Consider the following 22,707-nt stretch of genomic DNA (forward strand, 5'->3'; position numbering starts at 1 on the left):
AATGTTGACAGTGGATTGTTAAAGTCTCCCATTATTATTGTGTGGGAGTCTAAGTCTCTTTGTAGGTCTCTAAGGACTTGCTTTATGAATCTGGGTGCTCCTGTATTGGATGCATATATATTTAGGATAGTTAGGTCTTCTTGTTGAATTGATGCCTTTACCATTATGTAATGGCCTTCTTTGTCTCTTTTGATCTTTATTGGTTTAAAGTCTGTTTTACCAGAGACTAGGATTGCAACCCCTGCCTTTTTTTGTTTTCCATTTGATTGGTAGATCTTCCTCCATACCTTTATTTTGAGCCTATGTGTTTCTCTGCATGTGAGATAGGTTTCCTGAATACAGCACCCTGATGGGTCTTGACTCTATCCAATTTGCCAGTCTGTGTCTTTTAATTGGAGCATTATCCCATTTACATTTAAGGTTGATATTGTTACTTGTGAATTTGATCCTGTCATTATGCTGTCAACTGGTTATTTTGCTCTTAGTTGATGCAGTTTCTTCCTAGCATTGATGGTCTTTACAATTTGGCATGTTTTTGCAGAGGCTGGTACCAGTTGTTCCTTTCCATGTTTAGTGCTTCCTTCAGGAGCTCTTGTAGGGCAGGCCTGGTGGTGACAAAATCTCTCAGCATTTGCTTGTCTGTAAAAGATTTTATTTCTCCTTCACTTATGAAGCTTAGTTTGTCTGGATATGAAATTTTGGGTTGAAAATTTTTTTCTTTAAGAATGTTGAATATTGGACCCCACTCACTTCTGGCTTGTAGAGTTTCTGCTGAGAGATCCGCTGTTAGTCTGATGCTTCCCTTTGTGGGTAACCCAACCTTTCTCTCTGGCTGCCCTTAACATTTTTTTTCCTTCATTTCAACTTTGGTGAATCTGACAATTATGTGTTTTGGAGTTGCTCTTCTCAAGGCGTATCTTTGTGGCATTCTTTGTATTTCCTGAATTTGAATGTTGGCCTGCCTTGCTAACTTGGGGAAGTTCTCCTGGATAATATCCTACAGAGTGTTTTCCAACTTGGTTCCATTCTCCCTGTCACTTTCAGGTACACCAATCACATGTAGATTTGATCTTTTCACATAGTCCCATATTTATTGGAGACTTTGTTTGCTTCTTTTTACTCTTTTTTCTCTAAACTTCTGTTACCACTTCATTTCATTCATTTGGCCTTCAATCACTGATACCCTTTCTTCCAGTTGATTGAATCGGCTACTGAAGCTTATGCATTCGTCACGTAGTTCTCGTGCCATGGTTTTCAGCTCCATCAGGTCATTTAAGGACTTCTCTACACTGGTTATTCTAGTTAGCCATTCCTCTAATCTTTTTTCAAGGTTTTAGCTTCTTTGCGATGGATTCCAACTTCCTCCTTTAACTCGGAGAAGTTTGATCATCTGAAGCCTTCTTCTCTCAACTCGTCAAAGTCATTCTCCATCCAGCTTTGTTTCACTGCTGGCGAGGAGCTGCGTTCCTTTGGAGGGGGAGAGGTGCTCTGGTTTTTAGACTTTTTGGTTTTCTGCTGTGTTTTTCCCCATCTTTGTGGTTTTATCTACCTTTGGTCTTTGATGATGGTGACGTACAGATGGGGTTTTGGTGTGGATATCCTTTCTGTTTGTGAGTTTTCCTTCTAACAGTCAGGACTCTCAGCTGCAGGTCTGTTGGAGTTAGCTGGACGTCAACTCCAAACCCTGTTGGCCTGGGTATCAACAGCGTAGGCTGTAGAACAGTGAATATTGCTGAAATGAATATGTTGCTGCCTGATTGTTCCTCTGGAAGCTTCCTATCAGAAGGGTACCTGGCCGTGTGAGGTGTCAGTCTGCCCCTAGTAGGGGGGTGCCCAGTTAGGGTCCTCGGGGGTCAGGGACCCACTTGAGGAGGCAGTCTGTCCATTCTCAGATCTCAAACTCCGTGCTGGGAGAACCACTACTATCTTCAAAGCTGTCAGATGGGGACATTTAAGTCTGCAGTGGTTTCTGCTGCCTTTTGTTTGGCTATGCCCTGTCCCCCGAGGTGGAGTCTACAAAGGCAGGCAGGCCTCCTTAAGCTGCGGTGGGCTCCACCCAGTTGGAGCTTCTGGGCCGCTTTTTTTTACCTACTCAAGCCTCAGCAATGGCGGGTGCCTCTCCCAGAGCCTCCCTGCCGCCTTGCAGTTCGATCTCGGGCTGCTGTACTAGCAATGAGCAAGGCTCTGTGGGCATGAGACCCTCTGAGCCAGACACAGGATATAATCTCCTGGTGTGACGTTTGCTAAGACCCTTGGAAAAGCACAGTATTAGGGTGGGAGTGACCCGATTTTCCATGTGCCGTCTGTCACAGCTTCCCTTGGCTAGGAAAGGGAATTCCCTGACCCCTTGTGCTCATGCTCAGTGGGCTGCACCTCCTGTCCTGCACCCATTGTCTGACAAGCCCCAATGAGATGAACCTGGTACCTCAGTTGGAAATGCAGAAATCACCTGTCTTCTGTGTCGCTCACGCTGGGAGCTGTAGACTGGAATTTTATATAACTTTTAGAAGATAAAGACTTCAGGTTCCAGCTACAATACAAAATTAGTGCCCAAACAGTATCAATGCAGTGCAATACAATGGAAAGCCTAGAGCATAAATAAAATAAGCAGAATTTTAAAATAAAACACTCCTCAAGAATATGTCTTTCTTGCTAAATGCTATGTTTAAAATGTTACTAAAATTATTAGTGGGATAAACATAATGATCATCTCCTTATCATATAAATATTATTATACCAGCAGTAATTGGATAATAAAGGATACCGAGCATTTAAATTGGGGGGTGTGTGTGTGTGTGTGTGTGCATGTGTGTGTGTCTGTGTATGTGTTTTGCTTTGTGTTCTAGTATCTAGAGAAATGCAAAATTGTTTCAATTAATTAATTAAAAATTAAAAGCAATACAGTCAGTTTCTTCCAAATTGTCTTCAAAGATATAATATTGGAAAATTCGTTCTAAATTTTCAAAATTGAAAAAAAAATATGTGCAGTCCTTTCCATAATGAGTTTCTTTTCTGAGGTCCATATGGTCTTTTGCTTCTATTTTATGGTTTCAAAATTTAATCACACATTGACTCTCTGGAAATACACAAGTGATTATCTTGGAAATGAGACCGAATATATTTGGTTTTGTTTTTGAAACAAGAAGCTGACTCTCGGTAATCTCCACTGCTGTTATTTAGACTGGGCATGGGCGTCTGTGGTGTGTTGGGCACTCAATCCTTTTCAATTAAATGTTCCAATGTCTTGTGAAAGTCCCATAAGAGCTTGCAGAACCACGGTTATAGATCCATAGAGGAAATGTACTTCTTGAACATTTCCAGGTAAGCAGTTTTCTTGCAACAAAAAGCCAATTATTTTGAGGGAGTATGTAAATGTTCACTGGAAAACCCTACACCAAACATGTCTCAGTACATTTAAGACACCATTTTGGAATGGTACTGTCATATACGTTTAGTAGATTTTCAGACTTGCACTCTCTTGCTCATAGATTTAAAATCCATAGTTTTAAAAATACATTGATTTTTGAGATGACATTTAAGCATTTTACCCTTTAAAATTTGGAAACATTGCATATGTGTTTATATAGTAAATTGAACAACATGGCAATTGTAGAAAGATTGCAGAAAAATAATCACTCAACTTTTTAAACATTGAAATACTGGAATTATTTATGTATTTTTAAAAGTTAGTCTATTGCTCTAATGCTATTCAATAAGATTTGCTGTTTCTTTTTGCATTTTTTATAACATGTATCATAAATTTGGAACTAATATCCCTCTAGTAGTCACCAGTACAACTTACTGAGAAATGGATTATTGCCCGCCTATTATACCAGCTGTTAAATATCTTGACTACCATTTCTGCATAAATGTACAAAGGAAATAAAATGTGAAAAATAGATTTAATTCAGAATCACTGTAGAGATATGCTATTATTTTAATTAATAATGAAACTTGAAAAATTCTTATTCCTTAGCCACTTACTCAAAAAATACATCCTAAAATAAATTTTCTTGCATTACACATCTTTTTTACACATGATTTTACAGTATGTATGTAACCTCAATCCAGGCATACAAAAACTCAAACATATAGAAGCTTCTAAATTTCAAAGCTAAAATAAAATAAAATAAAATAAACAGCAAACAGTGCCAGTGTTTAAAATATAGAAAATAAGAAAATTTACAAAAATCTCCAATTCGAATAGCAGACTTTCTCAGTGATTGAGGTGGGCTCTAATGCCCAAGTCTTGCAAATCCAGAGTACCGGAAGTGCTTCAAGGAAAACAGAAAAAAAAGCAAAAGATAAGACTTTAAAAGGACAGAGAAGAGAGCAGCACCTATGATAACGTGGGGCCAGGAGATGTCACGGAAATGTGAGGCATGATGGACTTAAGCACCACCACTCAAAATTGCAAGGATGAAGATAGTGATGCAATCACATAGAAGCAACAGTGAAAATATTACAGCGTTGCAGCGCAGGGACAATAGAACCCCTGTGATCCAGCACTCTCACTCTGGGTCACTAATGCAGTGTTTTTCAAATTGCAAGCTGTGGCTTATTAATGAGTTACAAAACCAATTTAAATGACCTTTTAAAAAAAATAATAGAATAGAAAAGGAAAATGTAGAAAAGAAGAAAGAGAAAAGAAAATGTCATAGAATATAAGAGAGAGCAAGCTATTATTTCTTGTATATATGTGTTTACATACTATGTATGGTTGTCAAATATATTTTTTATTGTATGTCACACCTTAAAATGTTTAAAAATTGTTGCAATAAGCATGCCATCTATAAGAAAGCTGGGTATTGCAGAAATTTAGGGAAAAACAAAACATGTTGTCTTAATTCAATTCCTATAGTTCCTATGAAACAACACTATATCAAAGTATGTGTTCAAACTAGTATCTTAGCTCTAGAAAACAAAGTTGAATGTCACCAAGACTGCTCTGTTTAATAACATAGAGAAGTTTGATCCTTTGAGAGTGATTACATCTAAATGATCAAAAAATACCTTCAAAACTTTAAGTTTTAAGTTTCAATTATCTTCAGGTTTTACTTATTCAGAATGTTTAATTTTTCAGCTATCAGATAAATGCTATGAACTTTACTATTACTTTCTGAAGATCACTGGTTTTAATATTAGAAATGAAACAAATCATGAAGCAGAAGCAGTAGTATAATGGTAACACAGTATTTAATATCAATATTAGATCTTATAAGATTAATGAGCACTATTTTACAGTGAAAGAAGTAATGGGTTGTAAAGTTACTCTTATATACAAAATAGGACCCCATCATTCCAAAATGTCCTTGAGTTGAATGATTTACAGGCTTCTGATTGATTAGGATGCTTATAGAAACATTTCATATAGTATCACATTGTTTGTATGATGTACACAGGTTGATAAAGTGGAAGATTCTGAGAAACACACACTCATTTTTTCATTATGAAAACATGAAAATATTGCAAAGGGTACTTTGGTCAAAAGTAAATTTTGGTAGCCAATAATTTTCAAGTAAGTTGAAAACTATTTTCTGAAGAATGATTATTGTTAAATATATTATAAAGATTTTATGCTTAACATACGTATACACAGTAGATGACAGAATGAATGCTTACTCAAGATATTTTGATCTTTTAACCAGGAATTAATATTCCGTGTTTACCAAAGAAAAGAAATGTTAAGTATAGATTAGGCGTGGGTAATTGTGTAATTGTTTTGCTTCAGCAGAAAGACCTTAAGAGATTAGCTTAAGCATTTGTCACAATCTTGAATATTTTTCTTTCAATGCCATAATCTGTCACTCTTCATGATCGTAGCAATCTTACCTTTTCTGAGGATAATCTTTTATTTGCTGTGCCATAAATCGGCTGGAATTATACAGTTTGTAGTGTGATGTGACTGCTTTGTTTTTTAAAACGGTTAAAATAATCATCAGTGAACACTACCTTATCAGTAAAAAGTAGTTCAGGATTTTACAGGCACTCTAAAAAATGCCATTATTTTCAAGTCTTCTAAAGAGCACTTACCTCTTTCTTACATAGGTTATTTCCTGTTTCGACTACAAGCTGCTAAGCTTGGAGGCAAGAAGTGCCTTAAAAAATCAGAATCAAGTAGCACATGCTGACATTAATCAGAGTAGAAGTCCATTTTTTATTTGTTTTCAAAGTTTAAAATCTGCCGGTGAAATTGATATGCATGGTATTTTCCCCTGTAAAGCTAACCAATAATGTCATGAAACTCCTCCTACTTCACATTATACTCGTGTCATAATTGGTTTAAAAAACTTGTGTCAGTAGATAAACTTAGAGTCAGCATTTCAATTTACAGTTTAAGGGAGTAAAGTAGGCTTGAATTTGCCACTTCAAACTTCATTTGTTACTGCATTAAAATGTCTTTGACCCTGTCAGACAGAAGTACTGATGGTGATGTTTGAGTAGAAACTTTTATTGTTGAGCCTTTCAACAGGAGTCTCTGGGATTCTCAAACTATAAATAGAAGAAAAAAACTGTATTGTTTTTCATAAAATCAACTGTGAAGACATGGGCAATGCCATATCAATACTGGGCAAACTCTAACTCATGATAATTGTGAGGATGAAATAAGAAACTGAAGAACATATCGAGAAGTATTTAAAACAGAAGAGTAGAGGCCAATGAGAAGAAAAGCTAAGGAACTACCTTGTTCTTTCTCACACACAAATATACAAAGACGCATTAAATTAATCAATAGAAGTAACTGCAATAGGTGAAAAAACACAGTGGGAAATCTATATTTAAAAGATAAGTGGTTTAAGAATTTACTTCATCTGGGTAATTTATTCAATCCTCTCCTTCCTTTTTCTCTGTACATTTATACTTCTATTTCAGTACTAAATATTTGAAATGTTAGAGCAAATCCAGTTTAACAAATGAGGGTACTAACTATATTAAGATACAGAGTTTTTCAAAAATATCTATTTTCAATATTATGTTAAACAGCTATGGGAAAGAGAAATGTGTATGCCCAATCACACATTCTTAATGACATTAGTGATAATACATTATGCATATTTCAACAGATTGGCAAACAACAACAACAACAAAAAACCCCAATATACAGTAATGAAATTTAGTTTGGCTTTAAAATTGCCTTTGTCCTTGCTCTTCCTGTGCACACTTGCATGATGACTTCAAGGACAGTATTTAATAAAACAAACATCATTTACCTTCTCCTCCTTTTTCTTTAGCTTGCTTCGATGATGAGCTAAAGGCACAGAGAAGATGAAAAGTTGGGTTCATTAGGGCTGGGAATTAACCAGATAATACTGGATGGAGAAAGGGAAAAAAGAAACAAAACAAAACAAATCTGACTGACTGGATCGTAAGACTGGTTAAGGACAGAAGTGAAGGGGAGAGCGGCATTAAAGAATAAAGGAAAATAGTGGGCCCCTCAGTTAAGATTGGAGGTTTTGATGATGGATAAGAGAATAGTGAACTGAACAAATAGAAGTTTATAATTAGAAAAAAAATGAGACTTTTATGGAAGTAACAATGATGACAATGTGAAGTGTGTCATCATGGCGGAGGTGGGGCTAGCAAAATAATTATTGGACAGGAGAAAAATCAGAGAACTGAGAAGTCAAGGTATTAGTGAAGTTGTAAAGATAAACATTCAGGACAATACATTTTGAAAGGATTTTTTTCTTGCTCCTATGACATTATTCTCTTCTTTTTTTTTTTTTTTTTTTAGAATTCTTAGATTGTATTGCCTTTTCTTATTTTCTAAGTAAGTGTATTCTAAGACGCTCAGTGATGTGCTGTTTTTTTGTTTTTTTCCTTTCTTTAGCTTGGAAACATGGTTGATGCCCATCTCTGTAAAAATTCCAGTTCTGCCCTCTTCCCTGATTTATAATTATTTATTTACTTAATTGCTGGATCAAGATGTATTTCTTGGTTTTCTTGTAACACTTGAATTCAGCATGTTCGAAATGGAAATCATCAGTTTTTCCCTCTTGACTTTATTTCAATCTCTTTTTCATCTCCCTTTTCTTTCTCCCTTAATTGGCTGGTTGGTTAGTCTTTAAATTGTTGTTTTTCTTTTTGGCACTAAGATTGCACCTGTTGTACAGACTAGACACTGTAAAGAGAGTTTCTTTCATCTCTTCCTTAACACCATACGTTGCCTAGCTTCAAAAAAGTTGTATTTACTTTTTCAGGGCTCTTTTATTGTTTATTATGTACTTTTCTTTATTATTTCTCTCTCTTATGGTAGGAACGTGTTATCTGTCTTAAGAACTGTATATATGGCCTCTTTATTGGATTTTCCCCAGATGTTTCACATTAATTTTCTTAAAAGAAACTCTGATCAGGAATACTCATTTCTCAAAAACCAAAATAAGATAATTTCATTTTTAAAGAAAGTCTAGATTCTTCAGCTGGCACTCCAGGCCCTGTTTCTTACTTTAAATGTACAGATGTTTCCCCAATACCTGTACCCCAAACTTTTCTATTTATTTGCTTTTGTTCATGTTGCACCTGTTTATGACCAAAACGTCCTTCCCACATTTCATTCTCTCTTCCATATTGATGTAACCATCAGTTTTCTGGTCTTACACTAAAATAATACTTTTTCATGTTCTGCTTTTCATCCTATAGACTTTCTCTTGTACTAAGCTACTTATAAGCGTACTTGTTCTTGATTCTTCACACACAACTTATAGCTTGCCTTTGCTTTTATTACTCCCAACTCAGTTATCATATTAAGTGCTTTTAACTTTACCTTTTCTTAATTTGTAATTTTTTGCCAATAGCAATTTTACTTGGTAACCCTATTCTCATTTCTTTCCTGGCATTCACAATATTTGAATTAATCTTTTCAACATTATGGCCTCTTGAGGGCAAGCATTCTACCCAGGGCTCAGACTCCTATTGAGTTGGTGTATTCTATTTCTACTTGTCAAAATTCTGCTATAATTAAGCACAGTAATCAAGAGTTGTATTTTTCATAAAGCCTATTATAATGTCCCTAATATAGGTGATGAATCTTTCTGATGTTTTATAACTCATTTATGTCACTTACTGTATGCTACCAAATATTGTGGTTGATGACATATATCTTACAGAAAATACTAGATTATAATACCACAGAACAGATCTTTATTTTAGTTTTTTATACCCCTCACAGTCCCTGGTTCAAAACCTTGCACAGATTTGTTTATAGATAATTATTTGATAATTTCATGCATTTATCAAGTAACTATGAAAGAACATACAGAAAATTTTTTAACTAACAAAAAAGAAAATTCATTGATCTCTTATCTATCTTAAGATATAAGTGTAGAATAGGACACTTTCTGTTAATTAAACCTGTGGAAACACATTGAAGACTACTCTACAATAAATACTGCTGAAGTTTTGTTTGTTCTCATGTGTATATGTACAAAGACTATCAGACACATAGATGTTTCATTTATTATATTTTAAAATGAGCCTAAATTTTAATAAGTAAAACACTCAAATTTAAGCTCACTTATACTAGAATTTATTTGATATTTAAAGAATTGCTCCCATAAAAGTATGAAAACAATACCAAGAATAAAAGAAAATCTAATTTCATTACAACTAAATTGCCCAAAAATGAAATCTGAGGAGAAAACACAGCTTGATGTACACTCCAATGGCCTAAAGCAATAATTTTTCAATAATTAATATGACTTTGCATATATGTGGAATGCTATTTATAAATTATGTTTAGAAGTATTTACTTGATCTTCAATAACAAAAACCCCTTAGTGTAGTTTTAAAATTTGTAATGATCACTGCAATAAATAGGCCCAGAAGTAGTCCTTTTGTATTTCTTGCTGTTTTTCAGCTACATCCTTAACTTCTGACAGAAAGTTGTTAAAAATTATATTTGTATTCAGCTTCACAATTTTCAGAATACTGCTCTTTTAGATTGCTTTGTATTTACATTTTAATTTTTTTTAAAAAGCTACCAAGAAACCCCAACTTCTAATATTTCTCCTCTTCTCCTTTCTTGTTCCTCCTCAATTATTTAGCAGTGTTTGGGCTTCATTTAAAGATGTAATCTCAGTCTACCCAAATGGGAAATGACTAGGCTAAAGTTTGTTAAGGATTCTTTTTTCCTGAACTCGGTAAATTTCAAATCTTTTACTTGAACAATCTTCAAATCCATTTGTCAATTAATTTACATTTACCTTATCCCTCCCTCTCTCTAAAAATATAATAACATAAACATTGGTCGTATTATACATAGACTCCTACTATAATTTCTTAATCGAAAAGTCTTTGCTTAAAGCAGAAAAAGGATCAAGATGTTTATGTAACTCCTACCACCTTCTTTCACTTTCCAGTGAAAATATCACAGGAAATAGAGAGGAATTAAGTTTTTAAAAATATCCCTAGTTTTAAAACTTTAATAATACTTATTGCCCATCTGTGGAATTTCTAAACTGAAATAAAGCCAGTAGGCATCTTCATGTGGTGACATGGTACATAAGCATGAAGTTACTGACTATATGATTGTGCTTTGTCTTAAAGGAACTGTAAGATACAAATATTTGAAATTTTTGTTCATTGTCCTTTAAGATAGAACAAGATGTTTTCTTGAATTTGACTTTTTTTTTTTTTTTTTTTCAGATAGGAAAGGTGACTTTTTTTTTCCGTCTAGGAAAAGTAAGTTTAATTTTCATAGGATTAATTTCAGTGTTAGACCCCAGTATATCCTGTCCTTATGAAAAAAAGGCAGCACATATCCCAAGGGGGGATGTCACTGTTTGGAAAAAGGAGAGACTGGAGAACATTTCAAATTTTGCATAGTGTTTAACTCCTGTCCCTTTCTACACCAGGAAGATTCTTTTCCTGGGAGACCTACATGATAGGACTCACTTCCCCATTACTGAACTTCTTGTTCTTTATTCCTGTTAGGAAGCACGAACCTGAAAGAGGGGATGTGAACGGTTAAGGCAAAGAAAGTTTCCATTCTCAGTATCTAGGGAGTGAATAATCCCATAGTTTCTAATAGCAGAAAAGATTAGAAGCACTGTTGCCATGGTATCATGGCACAGAATAAATGCACCAAATACAAATTAAAGAATATCACTGAAAATTAGTAATCAGGTTTGTATTTGGTTCAAACATTAAATAAAAATCAACGTCTGAGAGACTTGTGGCAATACCTTTCAACAGTAATTTATAAATGAGGAATTGTGAAACATACAGGTAATCTCTTATTAGATATGTAGAAAACAAAACACCGAGTTAATAGGTTTTCTTAAAAAAAAGTGTTAAGATTAAAAACAACTTCATCAATGAATGCCTCAGGATATTTGAGAATAACTGTATAAGCATATTTTGTTTCTCTTTTTACATTTAACTTGTCTGTTGCTCTAGGAAGAAACTGCTGAAAAAATATCTTTAGATATAAAGAAAAATAAACATCTTTATAGTTTTATAGAATTGAGAGAAACGCAATCCAAATTTTATCTCAAACATAAGTTTTCCAACTTTTTAATTATTCGGGCTGGTTAAAGAGAAATGTTCCTGGGTAGACTAAGTGTTCTCATGTCGAGTGGCACAACATTATCATGTCACATCCGATGCTATTTTCACTGTCCTGTCACTCCCGGTGTCTAGCTCCTGCTCTTTTCAGCCTTATCACACAGAAACTGTAGACTGGAACCACTTTTAAATGATGTCTTTGGATGCCTGAACAGCAGGGAAGATTGTTATTCATTTGTAGCAAGAAGCTAAATCATTTCTGGGTTCCAATTAGAGAAAGCCTAGGGGCCCTCTTTATTAAGATGAAACACAAATTGTATCAAGACTTGCTAAACCACTTAATATTTTTATGGTGATATTGAGAAGCTTGAACATTTTAAAAACTAATTGGGAATATGTGTAGGCTATTTGTAATCTATGCATAAACTCTAACCTCTATTTCATTAAATTTGCATCTTGTGGTGCTATTTTGCCACCTTGAAGATTTACCACAGAGACTAAGATCAAGAATTCTTGAAGGATTCAGTTCAGTGTCAGCAAAGACTTAGGCAACTACATCCTCCTGTTAACCAATTTTGTAGATGCTGCTGTTGCTATTTCCTTTAAGGAAATTTTTGTTGTTGTTGTTGTTTTTGAAAAAAAATGTTTTGTTTTAAAATACAGATTGGCAACTTGAATACTTTATCTAGATCTTTAACTTCATTTCTATGTAAACAATTTAAAAAGACATATCTGAATTTAACTACATATTTACAGAGCCATTTGCTTTAAGATGTGACTAAAAGCTTACAAACACAACTAGGAAAAAGTCATAACACTTTAGATTTTGGAGGATAATTTTGAGTGTATAGAAGTGTATATATACATACATACAATTTTCTCTGCATGTGCTTAAAAGTTCAAACATCAGGAAAAGATTGCCTCCTAAGATACTAAATTACTTCCTTTGAGTAGTATTATAAAGATGAATGTTCTAAACCCCAAAGTATCACCAGTATAACTGCTATTTTAATATGGGTCTTATGTAACTTTGTGGAAAGGACAAGATTTCTACATTGCTACAAATCAGTTTTATTTTATCATCTTTTGCTCCTTCAAGAGATGTTAAGGATGTACATAGTACAAGATAATCCACCCTGTTATAAAATAAGAATTGGTAAATTCAAATAGCAGTTAAAAGATTTAGGATAAATGAAGCAAGTTGAGAACTATTAATGATTTGGCTTTTATTAAGGATACTAGGGGAGTGATTTGTCTATCTAATTGAATAATACACATTACTATATTTTTCCAATATTTTATGCACCTAGTTTCTTCACTTGTTATCATATAATGCTCTTTCAGAATGTTCAGGGATCTAGATCTGATAAAATTACCCTCCCTTTTTGTTTTTTATCTTTCCAAAGACAGGAAAAACCAAACTGTTTACTACTTTATACTTACAGATTTACTACAACACTTTGTCTCTGACCACCAAAATGTATATTACCAACAATCAGTTTCCCCCACCACTAATCAGTTTTTCGTGAGACACCAATTGGGTGTCATGTAATTCAATTCATGTATAAGTTATACTGCAGATGGAGGTCTCAGTCCCACAGGATTGCCTCCCATTTCAGATGCCGCTCACGTGCACTAGGCTGTTACCTGTACTTCTGACCAGCTGCCTACAAACCCTGATTCCTGTGACTTCCTTCCCGGGTTTTGTTAATTTGGTAGGATAGCTCACAGAACTCAGGGAAACACTTTGCTTATATTTACTCATTAATTATAAAGAATATTACAAAACCATAAAACCCTAGGAGAAAATCTAGGCAATAACATTCAGGACATAGGCATGGTCAAAGAGTTCATGATGAAAATGCCAAAAGCAATTGCAACAAAAGCCAAAATTGACAAATGGGATCTAATTAAATTAAAGAGCTTCTGCACAGCAAAAGAAACTATCATTAGAGTGAACAGGAAACCTACAGAATGGGAGACAATTTTTGCAATCTACCCATCTGACAAAGGTCTAATATTTAGATTCTACAAGGAACTTAAACCAATTTACAAGATAAAAAACAACTACTTCATCAAAGAGTGCACAAAAGATATGAACAAGCACTTCTCAAAAGAAGACATTTATGCAGCCAACAAACATATGAAAAAAAATTCAACATCACTGATCATTAGAGAAATGAAAATCAAAACCACAATGAGGTACCATCTCACATCAGTCAGAATGGCGATTATAAAAAAGTCAAGAAACGATAGATACTGGCAAGGCTGTGGAGAAATAGGAACGCTTTTACACTGTTGATGGGAGTGTAAATTAGTTCAACCATTGTGGCAGGCAGTGTGGTGATTCCTCAAGGATCTAGAACCAGAAATACCATTTAACCCAACAATCCCATTACTGGATATATACTCAAAGGAATCTAAATCATTCTAATGTAAAGACACAAACTCCTCAATGATCTAAAACCAGAAATACCATTTAACCCAGCAATCCCAACAGAATATAAATTGTTCTAATATAAAGACACATGCACACATATGTTTATTGCAGCACTATTTACAATAGCAAAGACTTGGAACCAATGCAAATGCCCATCAATGACAGACTGGATAAGCAAAATGTGGCACATATACACCATGGAATACAATGCAGCCATAAAAAGGAATGAGATCATGTCCTTTGCAGGGATATGAATAAAGCTGGAAGCCATCATCCTTAGCAAACTAACACAAGAACAGAAAACCAAGCACTTTATGTTCTCACTCATAAGTGGGAGTTGAACAATGAGAACACATGGACACAGGGAAGGGAACAACACAAACCAGAGCCTGTTGCGGGGTCGGGGGTGAGGGGAGGGAACCTAGATAATGGGTTGATGGGTGCAGGAAACCACCATGGTACAAGTAAACCTATGTAACAAGCCTGCATGTTCTACACACGTTTTGTGGAACTTAAAAAAAAATCTCTATCTCTATCTCTATCTCTCTCTCTCTATCTATCTATCTATCTATCTATCTATCTATCTATCTATCTATCTATCTTTCCCCTACAAAGTCAACTGATGAACAGCGAGATGAGGAGATGGATAGGGCAAGGTATGTGGGAAGAGGAGTGGAGCTTCCATGCCCTCTCCTGGCGTGCCTCCATATTGGACCTTCCGCATGCTCTGCAATACAGAAGCTCTCTAAATCCGTCCTTTTGGGTTGTGTGGGGGCTTCATTAGGTAGGCATCATTGGTTGTATCATTGACCACTGATGATCGTCTCAACCTTCAGTCACCTCAGCTCCCTGGAGGCTGAAAGGAAAATAGGACTGAAAGTTCCAACCTGTGATTACCCAGCAAGCTGCCTAGAAGCCCATCAGAATCTTCTGATTAGAACATCTCATAGGAGCATCTCAGAGCAAAAGAGTCTCCTATCAGGAAATTCCAAGAGACTTAGAAGCTCTGTGTCAGAGACTACTATCACTCAGGAAATTACAGTCATGCACCACATAACAACACTTTGATCAATGATGCACCACAAACAGGATAGTGGTCCCAAAATATTATAACACTATATTTTTACTATACATTTTCCATGTCTATACCCTCAAAGACTTACCATTGTGTTACAACTTGTTCCAGTATTCAGAGCAGTAACATGATGTACAAGTTTATAGCATAATCAATAGGCTATAGCATACAGCCTAGGTTTGCAGTAGGCTATGCCATCTAGGTTTGTGTAAATGTAGTCTATGGTGTTTGCACAATGACAAAATCACTTAATGACACATTTCTCAGACAATATCCTCAAAGTTAAGTGGCATATGACTGTATAAAGGTCTTACGAGTTTCTTGTCAGGAACTGGGGTCAAAGGCTAAATAGAACAAAAATGTCTGCTATCACCCCTGTCTATCAGGCTTCAGGAGCACTATGTTAGGAGCTGGGGAGGAGACAAGATACATATTTCTTACATTACAAGATCACACTCTTCAAATGTTTTCGGTACTTAAACACTTGATGATCAGTTCCTTTATCCCAATGCCAATCTGCTTGTTTGGATATTCTTTACAATATTTGTTATTGTTTTTCATAACTTTTTTGCCTTCCACAAAATTTTGTTAGAATAGTATATATCCTTCCTCTTAGAAAGGATGCCATAGCCATAGACATCACTTACTCAATGCCTCTGTTCCACTTGTATTCACAATAACATAAAATGAATTCAATACTTCTATCAAATTTAACAAAGCTTTTGAGAAAATGATTCCATGTGATAAAATTATGCTTAAATTAGAAAACTTGTCATACTAAGTCTAGAAAAAAATTCATCATGTTAGAAAGCAGGAGGTAGTGGATGAAACATCAACTATAGAGGAAGGCCAGGATTTGAATACTTCTCTCATCTATATTCTTTTTTTTTTTTTTTTTTTTTTTTTTGAGACGGAGTCTCGCTCTGTCGCCTCATCTATATTCTTATATGCAGGACATTTTAAAAAGTAACATTCACCAAAGTGTTCTTCTGAGAATTATAGAAAATAAATATAAAGCACCTAGGATAACAACTAGCAGATGGTAATAGATATTAACAACTATTTCTACCATTAATTATTACAGAAGACTGAAAATTTTGAAGAGGGGAATCTATGATTCATTTATTGTTTCTTTTCTAAAAGCATGTTTTGAGATAGGGATCCTTTGCAGGAATTTTGTTAAAAGAAAACTCACAGTAAAAACCTCTAAAAGAATGAGAAAAGCAGCAGAGGTGAAATGGAGAAGATTCAGGTGTTTTCAAGCAAAGCTGTGCCACAGGGGTGGCCCTAAGTGCAAAGGTTTTTATCTTTTTTATATTTATTTTATATTTTATATTTATTTATATGTATGAATATAAATACTTATATATTATTATTTATTATAATATAAATATCAATTATTCATTATATATTTATATTCATATTTTAATATAAATATAAATATTTATGTTTACTTATATCCAAATACATCTGAAGAAGATTTACCCCCAATAGCCTAAGGGCAGTCTTCCAATGTGGGGTGTGAGCCATTAGCAGCAGAATCTAGGCCACAGGACTTGAGCAGGGAAAGAGAAGTGACTGCTACAGTGACTCAACAAATTAGTCTCTGAATACATATCTCCTTAATTAAATATGATTATATTATAGCAGATTATATTTGCTATACCTCCAACTCTTTTGAGTGAGTGCGTGATGGTACTTTTAGTATTTTATAGAAGTTAGCATATGGTTATGTACAAAATACGTGTTAAATACTTAGAAATTGATTGATTTACTTAATTCACAGATACGTAACATTTCTTATTTTTGCTATCTACATGCATGTTTCAATCCAATAGGCCAGAACCTGTTTTGTGGACAAAGGATGGCGGAGAATTACCAGATCCTGACCGAATGGTTGTGAGTGGTAGGGAGCTAAACATTCTTTTCCTGAACAAAACGGATAATGGTACATATCGATGTGAAGCCACAAACACGATTGGCCAAAGCAGCGCAGAGTATGTTCTCATTGTGCATGGTGAGTACCTTTTTGAAAACATATGTGAAAGGATGCATAACTTGAAAAACTGTTTAAATATATCAAAGTTTTAAGCACAGTAAACAAAATTGCACAGTTTCTTTTTATTTCAGAAGGACATCTCATAAGTATCTCCAAGATTTAATATTAATATATTCCCAGTCAGATTGATAAAATTATAACATACATAAGTTTTTTTGTGAAAAGCTTTCTCAATTATAAATATACTTCTTATATATTGGCTCATAAACTATATTAATGATCGTCTTTATTTCATTTTTAATTATTTATTTGTTTATTTTTGAAGGCAGAGTCTTGCTCTGTTGCCCAGGCTGGAGTGCAGTGGCGTGATCTCAGCTCACTGCAACCTCCACCTCCTGGGTTCAAGCGATTCTCATGCTTCACCTTCTGAGTAGCTGGGATTACAGGTGTGCACCACTATATTTTTAGTAGAGATGGGCTTTTGCCATATTCACCAGACTTTTCTCGAACTCCTGGCTTCAAGCTATCAGCCTGCCTCGGCTTCCCAAAGTGCTGGAATTACAGGTGTGAGCCATCACACCTGGTTGATTGTCTTTAAATTCTATAAATAAATGCTTTCATTTATAATCCGTAATCATGGAAATTACATATCCTTTAAGCTAATTTTTGTTATATTATCATAAATATATACTTTATAACTTCTGTAATTTGGTTTCACAAAGAATGACAGTGTGTCATTGAAATGCAGCAAAAATAGAAGTGTACAATATTAACAATAACTGCATTACTTTCATGTGAACAATAATTTAAAGTTCTTACAGACTTTTCTTGACTATACTTATTGCACAATTTGAGTACATATAACAAAATCGCAAAAAGAAATACGAGTCCCCATGAGTGAATACAATTTCTGTTTTTTCCAACTTTCAAATGACACAATGGGTTTTTCATAAGGTAGCTTCTTTTAGATATTGTTAGATGGAGATGAATTTTTATGAGATTGATGAATATTGCAATAAATAAATTAGTCAGGTTTCTTTACTGCAGTACTCCTCAGACTTTATTGTATATGTCACGGTGCATTGTGAATCTCCACTAGGAAGAGCCATTAGCCAATGTAAGATTTCCATCATATTTCACCAAGAAAACTTTCCTGCGACTAGTATTACATTCAACATAATATTACAGTATACTAAATGAGTATTGTATATAACACAGCGCTGTCACAAATCCTGGATCTTAGAAACGATGGACAAAATATGTTTATTTGACATCTTTCCCTTAAATCCATATATGGAATACTGAAAGAAGTACATGTTTGTTCCATACCTTTCCAAAAAGAATTTTGGGGGTCTAGTCTATTTCTTTGTAAAGAGATTAATTTTAGGGAAAAAATAATTAAATGCGTGTTATTTTTCATAGATGTTCATTTTGTTCATTTTGCCAAAGTTGGAAAAAATTCATATTTTCAGTCAATATACAGTTTTCCTATTTTCAAATTGTATTATTGTATAAGATCTCTCAGTACTTAATACCGCTCTGCTATGGTAAGCAACGAAAGGCTCACAGTGAATAGGCTATTCGTGTAAAACATCCAGAAAATAGTGGAACTAACAGTTTAATTTCTAGCCCTTCATGAATTGTACAAAATTCAACTTTGGAAAAATTAGCCTAATCCAATTAGACTGGTAAATTGGATTTAAATGTGGTAATCCCTGTAGACAAACCCTGCTGGCCTTTCTGCCAGAGAGAATGTTACAACCACCGGGTGTGTCAGGAAAGTAAGTCAGATCCTTAGAGCAGGATCCAAGAGTAGATTTCAGTTGATGCTCCCTGGATGTTTAGATCATGCAGTCATATAGGGAAAGTGTAGTCTATATGATTCACCTTAATTTTCCAAGTGCTTCTCTCACCTAACAGTTTCTGAGAACCTGGGGACGTGTTGTAGACCATGTCACATTGTGTCAAAATCTATATGACATAAAATATTGAGAATTAGAAGAGAAGTGACAGAAAAAATAATATACCAAAATGAAAAGTATATCATTTTTTAAAAGTAGTTCAAGTCAGGAAAATTCATATATCTTCTCAGTGTTTGCAAGCTAGCCAACAGCATGATTTCCTAAACAGCCAAGCTACCTTCAAGTAGTTGGCAGTTGACATGTTTCTAATAAATACTTCCCTAAGCACTTTGTGAGAAGTCATTTTTGGCTTTGCTTTTTGAACTACAATTCATCAAAAGCACCCCATAGATTAATGCTATTCATGCTGCTAGATAAATGCTGTGAAGTTCAACAGTGGTTTACCTAGGATTATTGACACAAGTAATGAGAGGTTCAATGAAACAGTGAAACCATATTATGCTGTGTTTAAAAGGGGCACCAGTTGGGTTCATTGCAAAATAAAGGTTTTTTCCCCTTTGCACACTGGGTATAATGTTTCATTAGTCACTAGTTGTATAAATATAAAAAGCTACTCTCTTCGGTTAATGGTTTGGCTGTTTCAAAACCATACTAAATGATGAAATTTGAGTGGCATTTCGATCTATAATGAATGCTGTATGCATTTTGGAATGGAGCGATAAGTGATCATTTGTGAGAACTTTACCCTTTTATCTTTTATACCAAGGTTGATTTTACATTAGTGGGGATAATTGAATACAGCTCCAGTACAGAGGGTATTTCATGAGCTGAGACCTGTGTCTTTGACTCCACCACAATTGCCTAGATGCTATTGATTCTTAACTTGATGGAGGTCTGAGCACTTTCCTGTGAAATCATCTACTATCTGGATGCCATCTTAATAGTTAGATTTTATTGTTTGGGTGTCAATGGAAGCGCATGATTTAAACGCTACCACATTTAATTGTTAAAACCACTGACATTTTGTGTTAGAGACACTGGTGATTCCCCCACTCCCTCCTAATTACACCTTTAAAAGTTTCAGCATTAGGACCACATGTAGTAATTTAAAACTGCCAGTCTAAAATGTATCCTCAATGAAAGGCCTAACCAGAGTCACCACACTAATACCTGTAAGATTAAACATCATGCTTATGAAACATTTGCACTGTGGAAGTTCCATTAAGAAAGAAAATAGCACATTTTATGAACAAGCTTGGCAATGGAAAAATTTATCTGTTAAATTAGCCGCCATAATTATACTAATTATTTCCTCTAAGCACGGTAGTTTCGATTTGCTTCTTTATCAAAATATTGAAGTATATCTCTTGTGATTATTGTTGTCATACTATTTATTTATTTACAACGGATGATTATATTCATAGTTTTAATGGCTTTGAATATCTTGACCCATTGCTATTCTTAACATTTGAAGAACTAGGATCAAGAGAAAAATTAATTCACTCATCAATAGATATTTAGTACTTATCTACCAGGTGCAAAGGAGCAAATGTAAATAACAAACACGAAGATTATAGTTTAGTGTGGAAGATAAGCTAAGCATTTAGATAATTGTAACACAAAATAGAAGAGTTATAGGGAGCTATAGGAAGATGGTCATACAATGTGGTAGATGTTCACAATCTGTGTAGTTCCAACCGTATGGAATGTTTAAAACTAGTAACATATCACCATTATTTATAAATATTATAAATATAATTATAATAAATATTTAAAGTAATATAAATATTATGATAAATATTATTATAAATTAATAAATTCATTTATAATACGACATACATTGTAAATAGAATTACTCAGCAAAGTGCCAGCTATACGGATATATGATAAATTAGACTATTCTTCTTATTATATTTCTAGTAGTCTTATTATACCAAGGGCAATCAAACTCCAAGGCTCTGGTAAGAAACTTGCCCATGAGTTGCATACAGTTATTGCTCATAATCTTCCCTGAAAGCTACCCAGAACATAAATTAGGTTAATGCTATTGAAAAATGAGAAAATTCTAAATTTTCGTATGAGATAGAAAATGTCTTAAAACTCAACAATATAACAAATTGACCATGTACAAAGCAAGACATAAGTTATAGTCACCCTTGTTCTCTGATGCAACATTAAGTTCAGAGAATATAGGCTGAATATCTCATCTTCAAGCAGAAACTACCCGGATCTGCATCCATTCACTGTAGGGAACATAGCAGATGATACCATTTTATCATGCAAGGAATGGATATAGGGAATGACCAATGGTACTATACTATTTCTATTTTGTGATTGGAAGCAATGTATGTTCTTCTATTTATCATCAATTGATTAAAAATACACTCATAAAAGTGTCAGAAATGTACAGCACCGGGGAAGCTTTGAGAAAGCACATCTATGGAAAGTGAGAAACGTGAATTACCACATACTCCAAACCCTAAACTTCTTCCCTCTTAACTTTCCCAATGTCTCTTTTACCTCTCTTTAAACTCATCAGAGAAATTAATAACCACTCCTCAGAATACAAATGGGAAATGGACAGAGATGCTGCAACTCTTTAATGTCACCTTCATGCTCAAAACTTTCCCGAGGATCTGGGAAGAAATACAGTAATACCAGCAGAAAAATTAGTAACTAATTTCTCCTTCTACCAATAGCTATACTATCAATAGCAGGTCCAGATTGTAGACAAGGATAGCAAGGATAATGATTAGAGCTTTGGAGGAGAAATCATCTTATCTCACAGTTATAGCAGAGTCGAGATGCACTATTCAAAAAATTTTTTGTAATATTCCCCCTTCCTTTCCAAATTTACTTTTCCTTTTACCATAGTAACCCTACATGAGTGTTAAAATTATTTTACCACTGTGCTAACTTATTCCCTTACTTCATTATTTTCTCCTTGTACAAGTAAGTTTTATAACAATTCATCACTCCTTTATTATCTTAACTCTTGCTATCATTTAGAATGAAATTGCCCACTATGCACCTTTCCACAGATTTTTTTCTTTACATGTATGTATTTTGCGTTTCTAGCAAATTTTATCTTTACAACCATGTAAGATAAGTAAAATCTCTATAATTAGTATTATGATACTATATAGTAAATTTGAATCAAGATTTGCTTATATTTCTGTCCTGCTAATCAGTTTATCACAATTTCTGATAATCTTGGTCTCTCTAAAATATCACTTGACTGTTACGGTTTGTTTTATTTATTTGTTTATTTATCTATTGAACAGTGATGGAAATAAGATACTGCTTTTTATGTTTCTCTTTTTCAAATATGTACCAGATGTGCAAAACATAAATTCAGTTGCTTTAGAGTTATCAGTACTTGACCCTAAATTTAGCAAAATAATATATATGTCAGGGAATGCAGTAATCATTAAGCAACAGATTAGGAACATCATAAAGTAATACCTTAAATTTGCTTTTAAAATTTTCTTGCCATAGAACTAAGCAAAATGATTATAATAATACATCCCTTATCTTACAGAGATATATCTGTCATGTATTCATGTCATGATTATCAATGATCTGAGAACTTTCCTCACGAACAATGAAAAATGTCCTTCTGTGCTTCATAGTAAAAGTGTAGCTGGGCTAGAAGGTTGCCAGCCCCTACAACGTGCATTTACTGTTAAATTATCCAGCAACAAAACATCTAGAAGTATTGAGAGGCTACATGATTTTTTTAGGCAAGGTGATCTTTACAACACACTGCGAACTAGGAGAGTACATCTTCTAGCTCATATGGGTGGGTGGGGAAGGAAAAAAAGAA

The 22,707-nt window shown here is 34.3% G+C and overlaps 1 protein-coding gene across 3 annotated transcripts in view; it reads left to right on the forward strand.

Moving 5' to 3' along the window:
• Positions 1 to 22,707, forward strand: part of CADM2 (cell adhesion molecule 2) — a 1,080,415-nt gene that overhangs the window by 972,401 nt on the left and 85,307 nt on the right. For all 3 annotated transcript variants that reach the window (XM_025377585.1, XM_025377584.1, XM_025377583.1), the window contains one exon: positions 16,859 to 17,037. In XM_025377585.1, the coding sequence (XP_025233370.1) occupies positions 16,859 to 17,037 (179 nt within the window). The remainder of the gene's footprint in view (positions 1 to 16,858; positions 17,038 to 22,707) is intronic.

Source organism: Theropithecus gelada, chromosome 2 (assembly GCF_003255815.1).
Source record: "Theropithecus gelada isolate Dixy chromosome 2, Tgel_1.0, whole genome shotgun sequence".
Taxonomy (NCBI): Eukaryota; Metazoa; Chordata; class Mammalia; order Primates; family Cercopithecidae; genus Theropithecus; species Theropithecus gelada.